General features: G+C 36.5%; 1 protein-coding gene across 2 annotated transcripts in view; it reads left to right on the plus strand.

The window, feature by feature from the left end:
- Window positions 1–21,123, plus strand: part of abcc4 (ATP binding cassette subfamily C member 4 (PEL blood group)) — a 55,361-nt gene that overhangs the window by 12,094 nt on the left and 22,144 nt on the right. Inside the window, exons 1-8 of one of the 2 annotated variants that reach the window (XM_066666605.1) lie at window positions 7,310–7,518; window positions 9,443–9,553; window positions 13,386–13,506; window positions 13,623–13,847; window positions 14,939–15,028; window positions 16,542–16,705; window positions 17,997–18,122; window positions 19,470–19,719. In XM_066666605.1, the coding sequence (XP_066522702.1) occupies window positions 7,445–7,518; window positions 9,443–9,553; window positions 13,386–13,506; window positions 13,623–13,847; window positions 14,939–15,028; window positions 16,542–16,705; window positions 17,997–18,122; window positions 19,470–19,719 (1,161 nt within the window). In that variant the 5' untranslated portion in view covers window positions 7,310–7,444. Of the gene's footprint in view, window positions 1–7,309; window positions 7,519–9,442; window positions 9,554–13,385; window positions 13,507–13,622; window positions 13,848–14,938; window positions 15,029–16,541; window positions 16,706–17,996; window positions 18,123–19,469; window positions 19,720–21,123 lie in introns of those variants that run through there. The other variant, XM_066666606.1, reaches the window with a different exon arrangement.

Genomic DNA, 21,123 nt, shown 5'->3' on the forward strand with positions numbered 1-21,123 from the left:
TCTCTAGAGAATTCATGAACTCATTATAAATATGATGGGCAAATCTGACTGGAAGGCATCTTTAAGTCTGAGAACAAACAGGCTAGAATATACAAATAACAAAAATGAAAAAGTACTCTAGGTCTATTTGGTAGGCATGATTTAGCTGTATACTCTGGGATGACTGAGTGCTGAGGACTAACAGACTAATATAAGGTCATTATGGAGGGACATGATCATGACCCTTTGCTACATTACTGGTCACATTTTGTGTAAGGAAGATCTGTCAGGCATTGCTGAATGCATTAGCATACTTGATAAATTTTTGTCTGACACTATATTCTAATTTGCAAATACTGTACAGTGAAAATGAGTCTGTCATTTTTAGATTCAACTAAAAATGGCCCTGTATGCACAAGTCATTTATTTTTCTGTTAAAGCAGAAGACACATCCCACAGCAAATTAAGACCTCAGCATTAAATATGAATCTTTAAATGGATTAATATATCCAGCCTTTGCCTTAAATACAGCTTCCTTTCTTTTCTACATATTTGCTCTCAATGTTTCTTCAGCGTTGGTTACTTTTCTTCCACAATCCATAGAGTATAATTACAAATATATTTAGTGAAGCTGTGGTCTGGGCTCTGGGGTGGGTGGATTGGCTATTTATAAGTGTCCATTAGTATGAGTGTATGTGTATGTATGTGAGAGTGTGTGTCACTCTGTGAAGGACTAGTGCCCCCTTCAGGGTGTGTTCCTGCCTTGTACCCAGTGACTCTGGGTAAGCTCCAGACCCAGCGCAAACCTGAACTGGATAAGTGGTTACAGATAATAAATGAATGACAGATACACATCCATTAATTTCTAAGTTCTGTGTTGTCTCAACACAGTGGAAGGGTTTACAGAAACACGTGTATTTTTTTTTTATCTAAAGCACAAAAGGCACTTAATTTTCTTAATCATCTCAAAGGTGAATGCTTTAGACACATGCTTTTGTTTATCTTGACTGAAGTTCAGCAATTCCTCAATGTTTATTTATTTACAGGTGCTGGTCATAATATTAGAATATCATGAAAGAGTTGATTTATTTCAATAATTCCATTCATAAAGTTAAACTTGTATATTATACTCATTCATTACACACAGACAATACATTTCATGTGTTTAGTTCTTTAAATAAAAACCCCAAATTCAGTATCTCAGAAAATTAGAATATTGTGAAAAGGTTCAATATTGAAGACACCTGGTGCCACACTCAGCTAATTAACTCAAAACGCCTGCAAAGGCCTTTAAATGGTCTCTCAGTCTAGTTCTGTAGGCTACACAATCATGGGGAAGACTGCTGACTTGACAGTTGTCCAAAAGTTGACCATTGACACCTTACACAAGCAGGGCAAGACACAAAAGGTCATTGCTAAAGAGGCTGGCTCTTCACAGAGCTCTGTGTCCAAGCTCATTAATAGAGAGTTGAAGGGAAGGAAAAGATGTGAAAGATGTGAAACAAAACCCATTCGAAAATGTGGGGGAGATTCACAAAGACTGGACTGCAGCTAGAGTCAGTGCTTCAAGAACCACCACGCACAGACGTCTGCAAGACATGGATTTCAGCTGTCGCATTTCTTGTGTCAAGCCACTCTTGAGCACGAGACAGCGTCAGAAGCATCTTGCTTCCACAAAGGACTGGGCTACTGCTGAGTGATCCAAAGCTATGTTCTCTGATGAAAGTAAATTTTGCATTTCCTTTGGAAATCAAGGTCCTAGAGTCTGGAGGAAGAGAGGAGAGGCACAGAATCCATGTTGCTTTAGGTCCAGTGTAAAGTTTCCACAGTCAGAGATGGTTTGGGGCACCATGTCATCTGCTGGTGTTGGTCCACTGTGTTTTCTGAGGTCCAAGGTCAACGCAGCCGTCTACCAGGAAGTTTTAGATCACTTCATGGTTCCTGCTGCTGACCAACTTCATGGAGATACAGATTTCAGAATCAGAATCAGAATCAGAAATACTTTATTGATCCCAGGGGGAAATTGCAATTATTACAGTAGCAGCCAGTTGTAAAAGAATAAACACTCTAATAAAAATTTAACACAAAAGGAATTTTTACAAAATTCAAAATTTCATTTTCCAATAGGACTTGGCACCTGCACACAGTGCCAAAGCTACCAGTACCTGGTTTAGGGACGATGGTATCCCTGTTCTTAATTGGCCAGCAAACTCCCCTGACCTTAACCCCATAGAAAATCTATGCGGTATTGTGAAGAGGAAGGTGCAATACGCTAGACCCAACAATGCAGAAGAGTAGCGGGCCACTATCAGAGCAACCTGGGGTCTCATAACACCTGAGCAGTGCCACAGACTGATCGACTCCATGCCATGCCGCATTGCTGCAGTAATTAAGGCAAATGGAGCCCCAACTAAGTATTGAGTGCTGTACATGCTCATACTTTTCATGTTCATACTTTTCAGTTGACCAGCATTTCTAAAAATCGATTTTTTGTATTGGTCTTAAGTAATATTCTATTTTTCTGAGATCATTAGTTATCAGTTATAATAATCAAATTAAAATAAATAAACACTTGAAATATATCAGTTTATATGTAACGAATGAGTATAATATACAAGTTTCACTTTTCAAATGGAATTACTGAAATAAGCTTTTTCATGATATTCTTATTTTATGACCAGCACCTGCATTTATTTAGGCTTATCCTCCTTTTATATTTTCTTTCCTTATGCCAGTGACTTTTCTTAAATCCCATACCCTCAGAAATATGTCTGTAATTGCATTTTTTGAAAAATTCTGTACATGCAAATGCCACAACACCACTGACTGGCCTCACTAAATTGACATTCATCTGGTTGCAAGCAAATGGCAAAAAGAATAAAACCTATCATATAGTAAAAGAATATTACCATTTATGAGGAAAGTGCATATATTGCTAAGAATTGATGTGAGAAGCCCTCTGTCCTCAAGCAATAAAGCAATTTTGCTTTATGTAACAAGATTACTGATTTCATCCTACTGTAAATCATCCACAGGTTAATGTGGTAAAACTGAGATAAGAAGCTTCATTCAGGAGATTGACATGTAACAGTCTTATTGGCTCTTAGGGCTGAATAATATGGAGTATATTATGCTACTCAAAGATTAATCTCCTGTAAAACTGATCACAAGGTTTCTACAGAGATGAAATTGCACTGATTTGAGTTTTGTGGATTCTCAGTCATCTGTGATTGCACTGGATGAGTGTTATACCTCACTGTTATTTTGCCTTTATAACAAGTTTCAGATATTTTACTACTGCTGTATGAGCAACACAAGTGACTCATTCAGAAGCTTCTTTAGACAGTCAGCATTTTTTGGATGAATATGAGTTCGCACACGTTAAAAAAGTTCAAAGAGTTGAACAGTGCATAGTGCAGCTAAATCTGTTAAAACTAAGACAGAAGTTATGTACTTATGTCCAGAATCTATCTATCTATCTATCTATCTATCTATCTATCTATATTGCATACTTATTTCTCAGTTGACAGGTTAATAGTTGAAGGTTAGTAGCAAAATTGAGGTACTTCATTCGTACATTGTCTGTAATTGCTCATCTAGTTCAGGGTCATAGTAAATGGAAGGAAGTAATATGACTGTGAACTAAAAAGAATTTCTGTGTGTGGTGACTAAAAAGTATTTACATGCTTCTCAACATTTTATGCAAATTAGACTTACGTTCCAAATGTCAGTAAGGGAAGTAACTTTGCAGTATGTAACCCAACACCATACATACAACGCAAATCTAGGGACATACATTATGTATTGTGTGAGGATACTGACATAAATTCTATGGTTGAACAGAGAACTGCATAAGTCAGTGTCTGTTGTTGTGTTGTTGTAGCAGGTTACCTAACATCATACATACAATCAACTATTAAGTACTTACTCAAGTACCCTCTGAGTAATACTGTTGTAATAGGACTTTAAAATAATATGTGTTGTTGTATTAATTAATCAGTATGTACATATTCTTTTGTCCTTGTTGTATCTAACCCAACACCTTAAATAGAACTCAACCTCTCGTTACATAGACTAATATTTACTGTGTACTACCATGCTGTTGTACACCAGTTAGTACATGTACATTTGTCTTTAAAATAAATACTAGTAAATACTTGCTACAATTATCATTAACTTCAGGGTAAGTACTGCTGTAAAAACCTGGTAGTTTTTAAAGTTACTATATAAGTATGTAATATAAAATATATTAGTAATTTACATAAATACTCAGTCTCTTTACAGACTCTTTAAATACCATATGCACCAACATCATGTGAGAGGAAAAGCTCGCTCTGTGATTACACCAATTCAAGCTAATTTTTGGATCATTTCTTAGGTGAAGAGGAAGAGGGCATAAGATCACAGAAATGAAAAATTAAATGTAGGGCAAGTGAACTTGAACATGAACAATGTTGATGTGCAGCAAGTCTTAAAGAGTGTCCAACTGAGACCCCAGATAAAAAAGGTGCCTTTTCTGAGTGAGTAGGAGAGCAATGCAACTTTCCAATGTTCCATCCAAGACTCTGCACAACTCTGAGGGTCCAGAAATTAAAATAAACTTTCATTCTTTTTGTTTTTTAAGTGCCATTGTTCATGTGGGGCTAAGAACAGCTTTAGTCTGAGGCCCTTATGGACCAGCATGTAAGAGCATGATACACAGCAAATTCACCAGTGTTAAATCAACACTATTAGTAAATATAAATGAACACTATTAGCATAGTGGTTTAACACTCTCAGTGTTAAGTTAACACTAATAGTGTTGATTTAAAGGTGGAGAATTTGCTGTGTAGGTCTGTAATGCGAGTTTTGAGGTGGTGGGTATAAGACGCAATAGACCATTGTTGAGCCTACCAGAGGTGTCGTGGGTTTAATTAAATGAAACACTGATGGTGACCTGATGACCCCCTTAGAAGAGCCACACAGCAAATTCTCCAGTGTTTCATCAGAGTGTTAAATTATAACACTAACAATGTTAATTTAACACTAATAGTGTTGATTTAACACTGGTGAATTTACTGGGCAGCGATGTTGTGGTCGCTGGTAGGCCCTGTGTGAAACTAACAAATTGGCATAGGATATTTTACATCTTGTGTATAATCGCAGTTAAAAGTGTGGGCGTCGTTTTCATACCTGAGCCACTAGTTTCAACAGATCTCCAGGTAAGATGGCATATTTGTAATATTACCTGAGTATTCCAATTTACACTTACAAATTTGCAAATGGCAAAGGTCTTACTGTATATATTTACCATTAATTTCAGGGCAAGGACAGCTGTATATTTAGATATACAGCATTTAGATATATGCTAAGTGTTTATAGAAAATAATTAGCAATTACACTATAATTACCAATATTTTCAGGGTAAATACTGCTGTAAAACCATGGTAGTTTTTTAATTATTTAATATATTTTTATATTAATTATTAAACTACTTAATATGTATTCACTAACTATGTAGTAAATAAAGGTACTAGTACTTTAGCTGCATAAAAACTCGGTCCCTTTGCAATTATTTTAATTTTTATTAATTAATTTTTTTTTGTTTGTTTTTTTGGAGAGTGTTTCATAACCCACAGACTTCTGAACTGTGAATCATGGTTGGGAAACCTGATATTCCACTGTAGCATGTCCTGAAACAGCTAAACAAGTTAACAAGTTGACAGATAAAATCTCATCACAATCCCTCAGCCATGTTTTACAGATACATAAAACCAGTACAAAGTTCAACTTTTATCTTACCTGTTCACATAATGTTATTGTACTTATTCTCAGGAGGTGGTCTTTAATAAACTACAGAAAAGTAGCAGTATGTTAGTTTTGGACCCTATATGACAAATCTTGTTCAGTGTTTTGGTTTGGATTTTTGTTTAATGTGTTAGCATCCTGGTTTGGACAAAGCCTGTGTGTTCTGAAGGAAACCTGACACAAATTACTGTCATTTTAAGGGGTCATTATCTTTCAAACAATTTATCTGTTGACTTTAATTGTTTAAAATATTTAGCAGATAAATACATTTCTGTGCCAACATTTGGGTATGTTGTTAAATAAACCTATTAATATTTCGTAATTATCAGTTAAATTAGATGAATCCCAAAGTTTCCATTGTGTGAGTGAGGTGGCGCATGTGTGTGTGTGTGTGTGTGTGTGTGTGTGTGTGTGTGTGTGTGTGTGTATGTGTCTTTCATCATACCCTTTATCAGTGTAGTGGCCACCTGTTCTGTCTCTCATTGTGCATCTTTCATGCACAGCCCTTTCAGGACAGGGGCTTATCTAGTGGAAATCCTATAAAGGAGGAGAGAAAGAGCGAGAGAGTGAGAGAGAGGAAAAGAGAGAGGAACATATGGGGTCAGTGTACATAAAAATGACTCTCCACCCTTATATCACATTAATATATGATACAGTTGACTGACTTATGTTGTTGATCCAAATCCAATCGAAAATGTACCAGTAGTATACTGACTTGTTTTGCCCTATCATTTTTCTTATTTATTCCACCTAATTGAATATGACTGCTACCAGGACTTTCACAGGGCAACACATACACACGCACATATACACACACACACACATACCTACGGACACTTTTGAGTTGCCAATCCACCTACCAATGTGTGTTTTTGGATCGTGGGAGGAAACTGGAGGAAACCCACACTGACACAGGGAGAACACACCAAACTCCTCACTGACAGTCACCCGGAGCGTGACTTGAACCCACAACCTCCAGGTCCCTGAAGCTGTGTGACTGCGACACCACCTGCTGCAACACCATGCCACCCATACATTAAAGTTATTTATTAAAAAATAAAATGTTAATAATTTTAATCATGTCTTCTTTCATTGTACTACTTTGTGTTTATATGTTTATTTATATTTTATATATTTTTTCCTTTATAATCATGAGTGTAATTTCAGTTACACAGTTTATTCCTTCATGTTTAATTTTTTTAATAATTTATGTAAAGAACTCTGAGCTGCAAGGTATATGAAAGGTGCTATGCAAATAAAGAATATTCTTTTTAGCAGTATTATAAATATAGGATTCAAATAATTAGCACCTTAGTTTTTATTCACATTTTGCACAGCATCCCGACTTTGTGTATGGGGTTTGTATTTCTCTGGTGATTGATTCTGTTTACTGTTAACAGCTCCAGCCCAGTTATTTATACCGAAGGCAGACTTCACCAATAGAATTTTAGAAAAAATCTGAGAGCCAATCGCTGTGAAGTGGGCGTAGTTACTAGTCTCAACTACTCGCGGCTCCTGATGTACATCGAAAAAGAGACTTGGTCACCTGGCTGCTGTCATGAGCTCGCTACAAACTTACACAACACTTCATGCGGAGTCGGTTTTGAAGTGAAGCAGAAACTCTGTGGGGCAGCAGGCGGGCGCTGAGTAAACTCCTCAAGCCTCCTTACTAACCGTCATGGAGCCCGTAAGCAAAGAAGCGAAGACTAATCCGGCCGCTTCGGCTAATATTGTCTCTAAGATTCTCTTCTGGTGAGTATCGTTCTGCCACCACCACGAGTCTGGACCACATAAGTGTCCCTGTGAGCTGTTTAACTTATTTTATATAGCTTTTTTTACATGGAGGCTACGTGGGAAGTTAAAAAATTCACTTAATGCTTAATATGCCTATGTTTTGGATAATATTTTGATAAAAAAACTATTCAGAAAGTATTTTTTGTCCTTAACTTATACGCTAGCTAGCTTCTGTAGGAACTAGCCAGATTAGCTTACCGCCTTCATGAGTGGGCTGCTGCGCTGTTTACGTGAAGATAGTTAATACGAAGGACCAAGACGAAGAAGTGTTGCTTTGTTAATCCCCTTGGTGAAACACGTATATAACCCATCCTTGGTAGTGAGAACACACACACACACACACACAGAGACTTATTAGGGCTTCTACACGCATCCGGATCAGCTGGCAGCCAGCCATAGTGCCCGGGGAGCAATTGAGTCTTAGGTCCCTTGTTCAAGGGCACTTCAGCTATGGATGTTGTGGAAGAATGGGAAACTGCTGTTTTTCATTAATTTTTCCCCCATTTTTCCTGCTGGTCCTGGGAATTAAACTAGCTTCCTTATGGTTCCAAGCCCACTTCTTTAACCTTAAGATCAGGGCTACCCTCAAATACTGACAACTGCCATTTTTCTAGTTGCTGTTATCCAGTACATCAACAGATGATAAGGAGCCAAGGTCAGTTTAAATGGCTGAAAACTTTGCACGGTGATTTCTTCAGAATCTTTTATGGCAGCCATGGGGTTTGAACCCCTGAACGTCCCTGAAAACACAGGAGCCTCAATCCAGTCTCTGAATATTTCTGGGGGCTCCAAGTGGCATTTGAACGGTTCCCTCACCCACACACTCATCTATTCATGCCCCCAACATGTTGCACATGAAAAAACACGCTCAAGTTTTCAGAAATTAATGCAAGTTTTCAGTATTTTAAATACTTTCCCCTTAATGCCCCAAAATATTTCTCTTAGGCACCAGAAAAAGAACACATACAGAGTTGATTACAGATACACAGGAAGCAATTATCCTCAGCCCCACAACTGTTTAGCTAAGAATGTAGTCTGTTATTTACATGAAACCATTCCATTCGTATCAAAAGTGTGTGTAATCAATATCCACATTACCCAATATCCATCTGCACACTTGTAATATCATTTTAAATAATAATTTAATATTCACAGAATATAAAATATATTTCACCACTCAGACAAAAAAAAATATTAGATTACATAAAATATTTTATGTTATATACTTAGCAAATTGCTAGTATATGCTGGGAAATAAATGTTCAGAGTTTTTTTTTTTATATATATATAATGGCCCTTTAACACCAAATACTACACACATTAGGCCGTGGTTTATGAGAGACAGCTAACTGTCCATTGTGTAAATTCATTTTTGCGCATGCTGATTTTTTTTCTTTTTATTTCCATAGTAAATAAAGACTAAACTGGTTTGACCTGTGACTTTTTTCATACAGTGAATTTGCAGTGGTAGGATTTTTTAGTACTTGCTGTAGCTATTGTTTAGCTATAATACTTTTTTTGACCAGGAAATCCAAAAGCTTACACAAACACAGCTGTTTCCTTGTAGTGGTGGTGGTATCAAAGTAAGTCTTACAATAAGTTTTAAAGAAAACTGAAACAAAGATTTAATGCAGTGTCATCACATGTTTTTCTAAATCTGTCTAATAAAAAGACACTGCACGTCTTTTTACAGTCATATATTAGTCTAAGGCCTAAATAATATATAAGTAATATATTGTTTTAAATTAAAATTAATGAGTACACTAAGAAATCTCAAGTCTTTTGTGTTCCAAAAATTGTATAGCATTATTTTCTTGACTTCCAATATTTTACATTCGAAAGTTTTAAATAACTCATTCCTCTCATTTCTCCTTTCATTTAGCTGGTTGAACCCCTTGTTCCGGATTGGGTACAAAAGAAAGCTTGAGGAAGAGGACATGTTCAAAGTTCTTCCAGAGGATAGTTCAGAGACACTGGGAGAGGAACTTCAAAGGTACATGGAGCACAATATAAACACACTTTGGCTCACTCTCATTTTTTTATTGTTATCCCTACCCCTTGTTTCTGAGTGTTACATTTCCCCTTGGAACAGATTTTACAAGATATAGTGGTTAAAATCTTCTCCTATGAAATGGGACAACCCTTTAAGGGTTACCTGTTATGTAATCACTAGTGGTCAATGGCTTTAGAAACTGGGCGATGAGTTTTGTGGAACTGGAGATTTACTACCGTGTTTCCCCGATAGTAAGACACCCCCGATTGTAAGACGCAGTGTGGGTTTTAGGGGGGTCGGCTAATGTAAGACGTACCCCGAAAGTAAGACATAGTAAACTGTACGTTGGAAAAATATAAGCCATAGTACCGGTACCTTTTGCTGCATTAACTGCGGGATGCGGACGGATCTGGAGCGGAATGAGCGGAGGGATGTGGAGGCCGCGGGAGCAGCAGTAATGTTTTCCGTGGTCCAACACGCAGCCTCAGTGCCCTCATGTGCAGCCGCTGGTGGCCGCTCTGATTGGCATGGCCATGGTTGTCATGGAATAAATCTGTTTTATCTTCCAGTATAACATATTCAAACTGTTCGTTCTTACCGTTTTTCATTGTTTTACATGTTATACATGGAAATACCGTCATGATACGGTTGTAACAAGACATTCTTGGCACTTTCTTTTATAAAACTGTTTTATGGTGAATACCATACTGTTCAGGTTGTTAATAAATGTTAATTTTATGGTTAAAACAAAAATCGACATTTTTTACCAATATAAGACATACCCCGAAAGTAAGACATAGTGGGACTTTCGGGGGTAAAAAGAATGTAAGACACTGTCTTACTTTCGGGGAAACACGGTAGCTAACAAAAAGACATCAGTACACTACTAGTGATGTCGAATGATTGTTATGAAGTAAAGGGTCATAATATATTGAAATTAAATTAAACTAAGATAATACATTGGTTATCATACATTTTATATTTGTGTTACTTTGGTCACTTGCACACTTTGTTGGTTAATCACAAGGCAGTCTTATAAAACTCCTTTGGAGTGTGCCTCTGAAATATCTCTGTTTGAAGGGCCATGTAGCCCTAACATTTTGCTCTACCCCTCTATCCCAATAGGAATTGAGATACACCACTCCTAGGCAAAATAAAGGGGTAGGGCTAACTGGCAGAGGCAAATGTTGAAATGGGAATTGGCCTTACATTCAGACTTCAGTTTCTGCAGTAATCCAGACTACAAATAATGACTAGCAAATACTGTTCTGCTTTGTTTGTTAGTTTGAATTTGGCAGTTATGACGGGAAATACAAAGATTATTCTGTCTTACCGAATTAGTGTATATTTAGTTACAGTTTTGGCCTGGAGTCTTTACTCTTAGTAAAAGCTTGTTCAAAGTCTAAACTACTAGTGTGTGAATAGACTTTCTAAGTACAGTGATTCTTTTTGTGTGACTAGGGTTTCTGTAGTGCCATTAGGGTTGGCTTCTTATAAGATTTTTGGAATGGAATCTTCAGGGCTTTTAAGACACCTCAGGAAAAAAGCACATTCACACTTTCAGTGCACTTGAAGTCATATCTTTAGCATGTGTCTTGACATGTCAGATGACACAGTATTAAAAACAGGAACAACTCTGTAGTGGAAATCACTGTGTGGTGTAACACTTTATAGGACCATTGTCTGTGAACAGAGTTTGTTGCTACATCCACAGATAAGGTGAAGTGAAACATTGTCCTGTGGTCGGATGAATTTTTGGCCATTATGTATGTGGTCATTTAAAACTACTTAATAAAACTACATTTTATTAAGTCATTTTCAAGTAAAGTAATACTAGTGTAGTGTTTTATATTGAATTAATTTAGTCCCTGCATCTCTTACACGTCTTCCATTATTAGACAGCACTCTACCCCATGTGTCTTCAGCTATAACACATCCGAACTGAAATCTTCTTTCGCAGACTCTGGAACACTTTCCATAAAATATTGATGCTTTTTGGAGGAGGCAAGATAGCTGACTTCATCATCTTTTTTTAGGGGAGGCCTTTCTGAGTGCTAAACTGGCCTGCATGCATTCTTGTCTAGGCCTGTCACTCATTGAAATACTTTGTCGCATTATGGAACAAAGATGTAACAAAGAAGACCCTGAACTTCTGATGGAAATCATGATGGAAACATGAAGAATGTGAAATTGTTTTCTTTCAAAACTCCAATAGTTGGCTGCTGTATTTCCCAATAGCCTTGCAGTATATTATTAATAGTTAATTAGGTGATACAACACAGTAGTAAACATACCCCAATGCTAACTTTATTACCAAATGAAAACTGGACATATTAAAAACAAACAAAAAACAATTTTTGTACTATTATCAGGTAAATATAGTGTTTGAAATATTTGCAAATCATTTAATTCTGTTTTGCACAGCATACCGACTTTTCTGGGAACAGGGTTGCACATGGAGTCTGAGTGATGGGATCGTTGCAGTTATGGGAACTACTTTTACATTTATCTTGTAAAATGTGTTAAAGAAAGTGAAGAAAAATACACATCCTCCTAACTTAGTCCTAGAAATGCTTATCATCAACAGTTCAGTCAGACTTTGAGGCATAACACTGAAGGGAAACAAATCGTTTTAAACATTCATTATAAAGTTACTCAAAGTGTGTAAAACAAATTAACACACACAATGCTCTATTTGTTTATTCAAAGCTGTTGGGGTTACAGCTAAATAGTATGTAATTTTAGAATATCGCATGGTACTTTTGGCTTAGCACTGTGAAAAATGCCATTTTCAGGGCATTTATTTTGTTCACTTTTAATTCTGCTTTTACCTTTGGAGTGCAGTAGTGTTCACACAACAATCAAGTTGTATAATTATTCATATTACCGAAACTCAGAAAACATGAAAGTTACTTCATATGCATTGTGATATCAACCTGTAAAGGGTAAGTAATGGTGCTTTTTCACTGTATGGTACGTACTCTGCTCGACTCTATTTGCTGTTTTGGTCCATGGTATTTGGTTGGTTTTCAACTAGCATGGCTCTCCCTCTGAAATGTAGTCAAGGCCATCAGAAAACACAATTTTTAACAGGAACAGTAGAATTGGAATGGCTTTGGAATCCAGCTGTATTTGCATGTTTTTTGTGTGTTTTGGGATTGAACATGGTGCTGTGCACAAATTCAGACAGGTCAGTATGCTTCGTTTTTTTGTTCCTTGTTGCACTGTCCAGCACTTGGTGGAGATTTTCATCAGCCACCAATCCGAGGAATGTTTGAACCTTTTCAAAAAGACCACAGCATTATTTAAAAGCTCCTCAGTTGTGAGTCGGATAACATCACCCATCATCTTTATATAGCTTAATGATTTTACAAACGCTTAGTTTGCGCTGGATGTGTGCTTTGCATTGTGATTGACAAGTCTCTTGTTCCAAGCAACCTGAATAGGACGTCACATGAAAACCTTATAGAGTACTGATTTGCCAGAGAGGCTTGTCAATCACAATGAAATGCAAACATTGAGAGAGCAGGTAGTAAATTAAGTACCCGATTTCTGGTACCAAGTACCGAATTTGCCCAATGGAAAAGTAAAAAATCTGGCCAGAGCCAAGTCGAGTAGTGTAGATGCAGTGGAAATGCACCAATACCTTTCAAACAACTCAGAATTACTTTTTATTATAGGGTTAGCCATCGTGTCAATAAGTGAAAAATATTAAATACAGATTGTTTTTTATACAATGATATGACAGGGCAAAAATTATTAAGTTGAGAGCTTATCCTGTCATTTTCTCTCTTTGTATTTCTTTCTTCATTTCTTTCTTTCTGTCACTCAGCTATTGGGACTGTGAAGTGCAGAGAGCAACCAAAGAACTCAGAATTCCTAAACTCACCAAAGCCATTATCAGGTGCTACTGGAGGTCTTATGCCATTCTGGGGATATTCACACTAATCGAGGTACAAACAATTTTCAAACAATTACAGATTTTCTGTATTTTGTATTTTGAAAATGTTGATCTACAGATATTTTGAATAATACGTTAAAATGTGTTTCTCTGCTTCCCTTTTTTCAGGAGGTCATTAAGTTGGTGCAGCCGATATTTCTAGGCAAGCTGATTCAGTACTTTGAAAACTATGATGCTAACCATATGAGTGCACTATATGAGGCATATGGCTATGCTGCTGGGGTCTCGCTCTGCACGCTGGGACTGGCACTTCTACACCACCTCTACTTTTACCATGTCCAAAGAGCGGGCATGAAGATCCGTATAGCTATGTGCCACATGATCTACAAGAAGGTTTGGCGCTCTTAAAAGCCGTTGCTTGTTAATGTGAATCACTTTACCTGTAATCTTGCGCTTATGTATGGCTTCAAGTTTTTTTTGCTTGGTGGTGGATTATTTATTCTTTCATTCATTCATTCATTCATGAAATATCATCACAAAACAGCATGAGGGTCGTATGTTCAGGTGTTAGAGGCTGGCACTCTATGGGGTGGTTTCCCAGACAGGTATTAAGCCTAGTCCTGGACTATATCCTCCTCTCAGTGGAAAATCACAGCTCAAAGTGATGTGTAGTCCAGGACCAAGCCTAATCCCTGTCTGGAAACCACCCCTATGGGTACTTTCACACATGCCTTGTTAAGTCCAGTTTTTCTCACTGCCTTCACTCCAAAAAGTGGTAGAAAACATAAAAACCCTTTAATATAACTATAAATTCATGACCAGAACCACATCTTGCTCCTTCAGTGAAAACTATATCATCAATGAACAGTGAACAAAGGTTGTGTGTGTAATAACATTCAGAGTTGTACACATGAGGGAGAATAAACGACATAACACCTCTTTCTCTTTATGTCATGTTATTATGGTAAATGTTATTAAATGCTAAAATATAAATAGCAGCAATTCTCTGTGCATTACTTCTCAACTACACCCTAGCATACAACATAGAATATTAAAAATGACTGTATAATTATTGGAAGAGCTATTATTTAGAAGGAAAAGTGCAAGTGGGTGTGATTTGGGACATTAATAAGCCAGTGCAACAATTTCAACCATTTAATATCAACCAAATAAGGAACTGGTAAATAAGTAGGATAAGAATTACATATGCCATGTATCTGTTTGTGTCTTACATAAAATATATATAGAGCTGAGCCATAAATAATTAGTGGTAATAAATATTAGAAATAAACCTGTTCATTCAGACACAAGGCCCTCAACATACCAATCAGTTTCTGGTATGGGGTGGCACGGGTTGGTCGGACCTTGATCTGGACTTTCGTGTGTGAAAATGCCCTGTCTTTGAATCATACATATTTTTCTCTTACCAGCTGTTTGTATTTCTCAGATTGATCTTAACCTTTAATCTATTTTTCTTCCCCCAGGCTTTGTGCCTTAGCAGTGTAGCAATGGGGCAGACCACTACAGGGCAGATTGTCAACCTGTTGTCTAATGATGTCAACAAGTTTGATGAGGTAGGTAGCTTCCAGAAAAGTCTTTTGTCTCACTCTTTCTCAAATTTTAATTCCAGCCTTTTATCCTCAGCCTGTATTATATGAAAGGGCTTTGACAAAACTGGAGCTGACATTGCTGCTTGGCCTGTGGGTTTTTTTAATTGTTTCTCTGTTTGGCTGTTATCCCACCCACTGTTCACTTAAATCTAGTTTTCTGAGGCTTTAATCCAGCAGCTACATATTTGGCAGGATGAATGAGATAATTCAGAGGGCTTTTGTTCCTGGGTAACATGCTGACTTCTATTAAAAGACGGCGTCAAATTGTTGCCTGTGTGTGGGTGTGAGAAACATGTCCGCAGCAATCAAATGTATATTTAAGTAAGGAAATGTATTCAAAAGTAAGGAAAATAGAAATGTAATAAAAAAAAGCAATTTTAAACACAAACTGTTAGGAAAGGGAAAATTGTGGCTTCAGGTAGGACAGGTTCCCTCCTGCCCCCACAGCATTTGTCAAAAATGAGATCACTGCCAGGCAAAGAGTTTTGGTTTATATGGGTGTTTCCATAATTTTAAGACACCCTGTATTTATTGGGTGTATCCAGAGTGCTGGGAGTCTAAACAACCTTGACAATAAAGACTGTTCCTAAAGACCTTTTAATGCTGTTGCTTGCATTGAATTTTACCAAGGGGTAGAAAAAGAGTCACATTTTCACTGACTGTTCTAGTCACCTAGTTAGAGAATAGTGTGACCGGATTTTAAAATGTATGACAGAAACCTGTTTATCTTTTCTACATGGATGCATTTAAAAGTCATAAGCAGGATTAAATTGTATAATTTGTTTATTTATTAAAAAGTAAAAAGTACAGGTTCTTTTCAGAAAATTATATTGAAAATTCCACTCTTTTTAAAGATTTTTTTCAGTCAACTGACCATCACCAATTTCATAAGACTTTGATGAGTTGGTCTTGCATGTTTGTTATTGGAAATGGTGTAGATCCCTGCAATATAACTTATGCTTGCTTTGAAAGTTATTGTCATGCTTTCTAATATTTTATTTTAGAAAAAAAGGCAGTTATCATATGCTAGCCATACAAATCCTTTCAACTTTAGAATTTTCTTATTATTTTATAGTAATTTCCCATCCCAGTCATGAGGACGGGCTACAGCACAATGGTAAGAGTTAGCTGTTGTTGTGGTAATATTAGGATTCTGGCAGTATCCCATTTAAATAGCTTGTACCTATGTGTGACCAAACGCATCCCTCTTGATGAATGGAAATTCATGAATAAGCCTGTTTTTTTTTTCTTTGCGATATACAGCTTACGAGTAGAAGATTTTAAATATCTCTCTTTCTGTATCAAACAATATGTTTCTCTTTTTTGTGGTGCCACCAATTATTGGCTTTTCTTAATGCTTTGCAGCTGTGTTTCAGGAAATTCAGGTTATCCTTATACATGAGAAACATTATCCAGGATTATGCCAGCATTGGTTTAGTCTGTGATAGAGCTCCATTAAAAATAACTTTTTCCACAGGTGACAATTTTCTTACACTTTCTGTGGGTGGGACCATTACAAGCTGCAGCTGTTGTCGGCCTTCTGTGGCAAGAGATTGGACCATCATGTCTGGCCGGTATGGCAGTGCTTGTCTTTCTGATGCCACTGCAAACACTGTTTGGACGTTTTTTCTCCAAATTCAGGTATATGAAAGATGATGTTTATTATGTTATTATTGGGTGATATTTGTGAATGTCTGAAAATTTCAGGTTTTGGTAGTTTATTAAAATAGGAACAAAACATGGATGCAAGTTTACACAGGCTCTGCATTCTTGGGGCAAGCACTTGGACTGCTTTTCTTCATGATTTAGTACATAAACATCCACAGTTGTTTATACTCGTGCACACAGTGTGGTCTTGAAAACAGACGTTATCATAGAAAATGGAACAAGGAATCTCTATTTACTTGTGACAGTATGCGTCCAACAATACAGGGAGTGTATCCAAAAATTCCTGGCAATTATCTGGTAGATCCGGTTTGTGCTATTCATATTTGTGTCAGCAATGCTAAGTGTATTGTCTAAATCCAAAAAGTGCTTCACCTAATTTAAGTTTTTTTTTTTTTTTTGAGTATGAGAACTTGAGTATGATTCACAACAGCAGTAATGAATTTTACAAACTATTACTGTCTGGAAAGTTCTATAGGAAAGTACTATATTGTCATGATTAAAATTTGTTAGAGAGTACCACTTCTGACCATTACACAGCCTTAAACTATAGCTGGTCCAAGTGTTAGTGAATGACACTTTCTACTGATCGAATCAGAGCCAAAATATCTTAGACATGTAGTTTAAATGCTTAGTTATCTGCCTAGTTGTCTGTGTCTTTGTGGCTGATATGGCTGTGCCATATCTTATTGTTCACAATAATATCGTCGTCATTTTTAAAATCATATTAAAAATCTATATCGTGATAATAGTGATATTCTGACTTGTTCAAGTAATGACATCATGCAGTTACACATAATATGGCTTACGTTCTTTACATGAGTGATTTAGACACAGTGAAGTATGGTGGATAGTGGCTCTGAGGTGGAGGAATTTGCTCCAAAAAAGGGGAGTGACTTAATAAGGGGGTGTTTTGGTTACAAAATTACTGTGGTATTGTGTAATTGTATATTTTGTTTAATATAATTAATAGTAATTTAACATTTATTTTGCTGCAATAGTGTGTTTTAAAAGTAATAAAAGTTTTTTTCAGTGTTCATATCGCCAAGAATATTGATATCACCAAAATACCCTGAAATATTGTGATGTAATTTTATGGCAATTTCGCTCACACCTAATTTGAAGGTTTCCTGCCAGTTCGAGCGTGATCCTAAAAAAAGAAAAACACTTCAACAGACTCTGCGTCATTGCTTGCCTATTTACATAATTACATAGATACACCCATCTTTGTATTGCTCTCATTTTTCTTTCTTCCCTGCTCTCTCAGGAGTAAAACTGCAGCCCTCACTGACAACAGAATACGCACAATGAATGAAGTGGTTTCAGGGATTCGCATCATTAAGATGTACGCTTGGGAGAAGCCCTTTGCGTCTTTGGTCAATGATGTCAGAAAGTAAGTAAGAAAGTGAGATAAAAATTGCAGTGTGCAAGACTCTTTCATTTTTTTAAGTAGTGCAAATATTAAGCTGCAAATTTCAAATATATCTTAACCAAATATTTTTGGGGATAACGGAATAAATAACTAAATATTTCTTTTATGTATTTATTTTTTTTTTAAGAGAGGGTTTCGTGTCATAACCTCAGTTGGTTTGCATTTTCCTTTTTTGTGCACAACTAAATGGTAATAACCACTATACGTAAAGCGTTGTCCTGGAGTCCAGTTCCAGACTATTCAGAGTCTGAAAATATCCACAGGCAGGTCATCAGCTGCCAACTAAGCACTGCTAGTTATATCACTCTTCCTTCTGCAGTCTAGAAATACCCACCTACAGCAGGGGTGCACAACTTTTTACTAAGGGTAGATTCCACATAGACACCTACACCAGAGAGCCACAAATCTGAACTAATATCATGTTCACAGGATGCTGTTGACTGGATATTTTAGGTTAGCAGACACTGAGGTGTTTAAAAGTTGGTATATTGCGTAAAATGCAATAGAAAAATCTCATCTGTGATTTGTCAGTTTTCTCCTTAAGTGACAAAATTAGCAACACGCTCTTGGGACAACACATACTTGGGAAAACAGGTGCTGTGCTGCTCAGCAGTCTGTAGTCACCTTTATCTGGTTTTCCTCCTCACGATGTGCTATAGGGTACAGATCTGGACTGCAGACAGGGGAGTCAAGTGCACACAGTCTTACTGCACTTTTTCACTGCATGAAGCTTATTTGTTCAACACTACGGTGCTGTACTTGATGTTTTGGTATTTGATTGGTCCACGTCCAACCTTTTAAAACCCCAAGTACAACCCAAATATCTTGTCCTGGTGGTGTATTGAATTGAATAGAGGTTGAAAAGGATTTGCAAATCATCGTATTCTGTTTTTATTCATGTTTTACGCAACGTTCGAACTTCATTGGAATTGACACAGCTATTTTTTTCTGTAAAAGTTCTTATGATTCTTCATCTTCTACTTCAATGTCTGGTACAAGTTTGTTGTATTTTTATAAATATGTTTACCAGTGGCTTAAATTATGTGTTTGAATTTGGATACATATTTACATTTGAAGTACTAACACGTGTTTTCTTTTTTTGTGATATGTGATGTTTTAAGAGGAGATCTTACAGACATTATGGCATCATCAGGTCAATAAAAAAGAGATAATGAATTGAAAACTTAAGTTTTCAACCAATTTTAACCAATTGAAGCATTGTTATAAGATACTTCAAATAATAGTACTACTACTACTAATTGTAATAGGATTTCATGCAATCTTGACACACTGTTTTATTTCTTCCAGAAAAGAAATTTCCAAGATCATGAGCAGCTCTTACCTGCGTGGTCTGAACATGGCCTCTTTCTTTGTGGCAAGCAAGATTATCGTGTTTGTGACATTCACAGTGTATGTGTTGGTGGGGAACAAAATCTCAGCCAGCCGTGTGTTTGTGGCGGTTTCCCTGTACAGTGCTGTTCGCCTCACTGTCACACTCTTCTTTCCTGCTGCTATCGAGAAAGTGTCTGAGGCTGGAGTCAGCATCCGAAGGATAAAGGTACTGCTCTTTGTACATTATAATTCTGATAACAGATGACATCAGTTCAGGCAAGTTGTACGTGCTATTTTTGTGTTATTTTGCTGTATTTTTTTTACTACATTAACCCTTGGTGTCAGATGATGATTTTGCTCCTGTTAACTTGGAAAATCCATGTAGGTATCATCAAGTCAATATTTGACTTGACCTGAGGTCAGGTTTAGCAAATAGTTTGCGCTTTTCCTCTTTGTAAACAGATACGGGAATATTTGTAGGCCAGTCTGTAGTCTTTCTAAGCTGTATGCAAAGGGGATTTGTTGGAATAAGGAAAGACCCCAGTTTAATTTGTTGTAAATAAGAGGATAGATTTATAGTGCTAAGTGCTCCTGTGTACTCCAGCATGTAATGGAACAGGTGTCATTTTACTGGGTTAATCTTAGATCAACCCTCAGTAATGAAGAACGGGGCCAATACAGATACATTATGCAACTCTGATATAATGCCACTGTTGAAATGTATGTTCAATAGATATTAAAGAATGTGTAGGTGTGATGTAGACTGACCATTAAAGTATTTTGCTATTTATTTTCACTTAAATGGAAACTCCATATGAATATGTTTAATTTGTAAATTCCCAATGTTTGATATGTTTCAATTTGATTGGTTGTTTATAGATTTTTAGAATTTACCACATTAGGTCAAATCATGTCAAGTACACAAGCGTTCCCAATATGTTTACTGCACAACAATGCAAGTATTTATGTAATTACACTTGAAATCTGCCTCATCCAATAATTCAAATGATGCTCATTGAGCTACTTTGACTGTGTGGGCAAATGGTGAAAGAAGCTTAATGATTATTGTGTTAAATTTGAGATGTGATATCAGTAAAACCTTTCACTCACAAAAAATGTCTAACCTAATGCTTTTTAAAACCTAACCACATATCTTTTCTTACTAACTTGCAAACCCTCCACTAAACATGAAACTGATTATGCAGTAAACTAGAGTAAAAGGGCTATTACATATATGAATATCTAAGAGCAATTTTAAATAAAAATGCCTCTTAAATATTTCCACAAAAACACAGTTGAGGTTTATACATTTACCTGTTGAACATAAAACCTAATCCTAATGATTACTAGCTTAATCTTTTACTACTTCACATGAGGCAAACAGGAAAAACAAGGCTTTGGTCATTTAAATGAGTACTCAAACATCAATTAATTGTAGATTACTTAATTGTTAGAATAATGACAGTTTTAAGTGACAACAGATAATATCCTCTCATTTCAGTGTTTGCCTCACACTGTAACTGCAATGTTAAACACTTAATTATCTGCATCAAATATTGTAAAAGTATAATCGTGATATTAAATTTTCATGTCATTTCATGTCTATTTAGCACAGCAATTCTTATTTCAT

Source organism: Hoplias malabaricus, chromosome 3, assembly GCF_029633855.1.
Source record: "Hoplias malabaricus isolate fHopMal1 chromosome 3, fHopMal1.hap1, whole genome shotgun sequence".
Taxonomy (NCBI): Eukaryota; Metazoa; Chordata; class Actinopteri; order Characiformes; family Erythrinidae; genus Hoplias; species Hoplias malabaricus.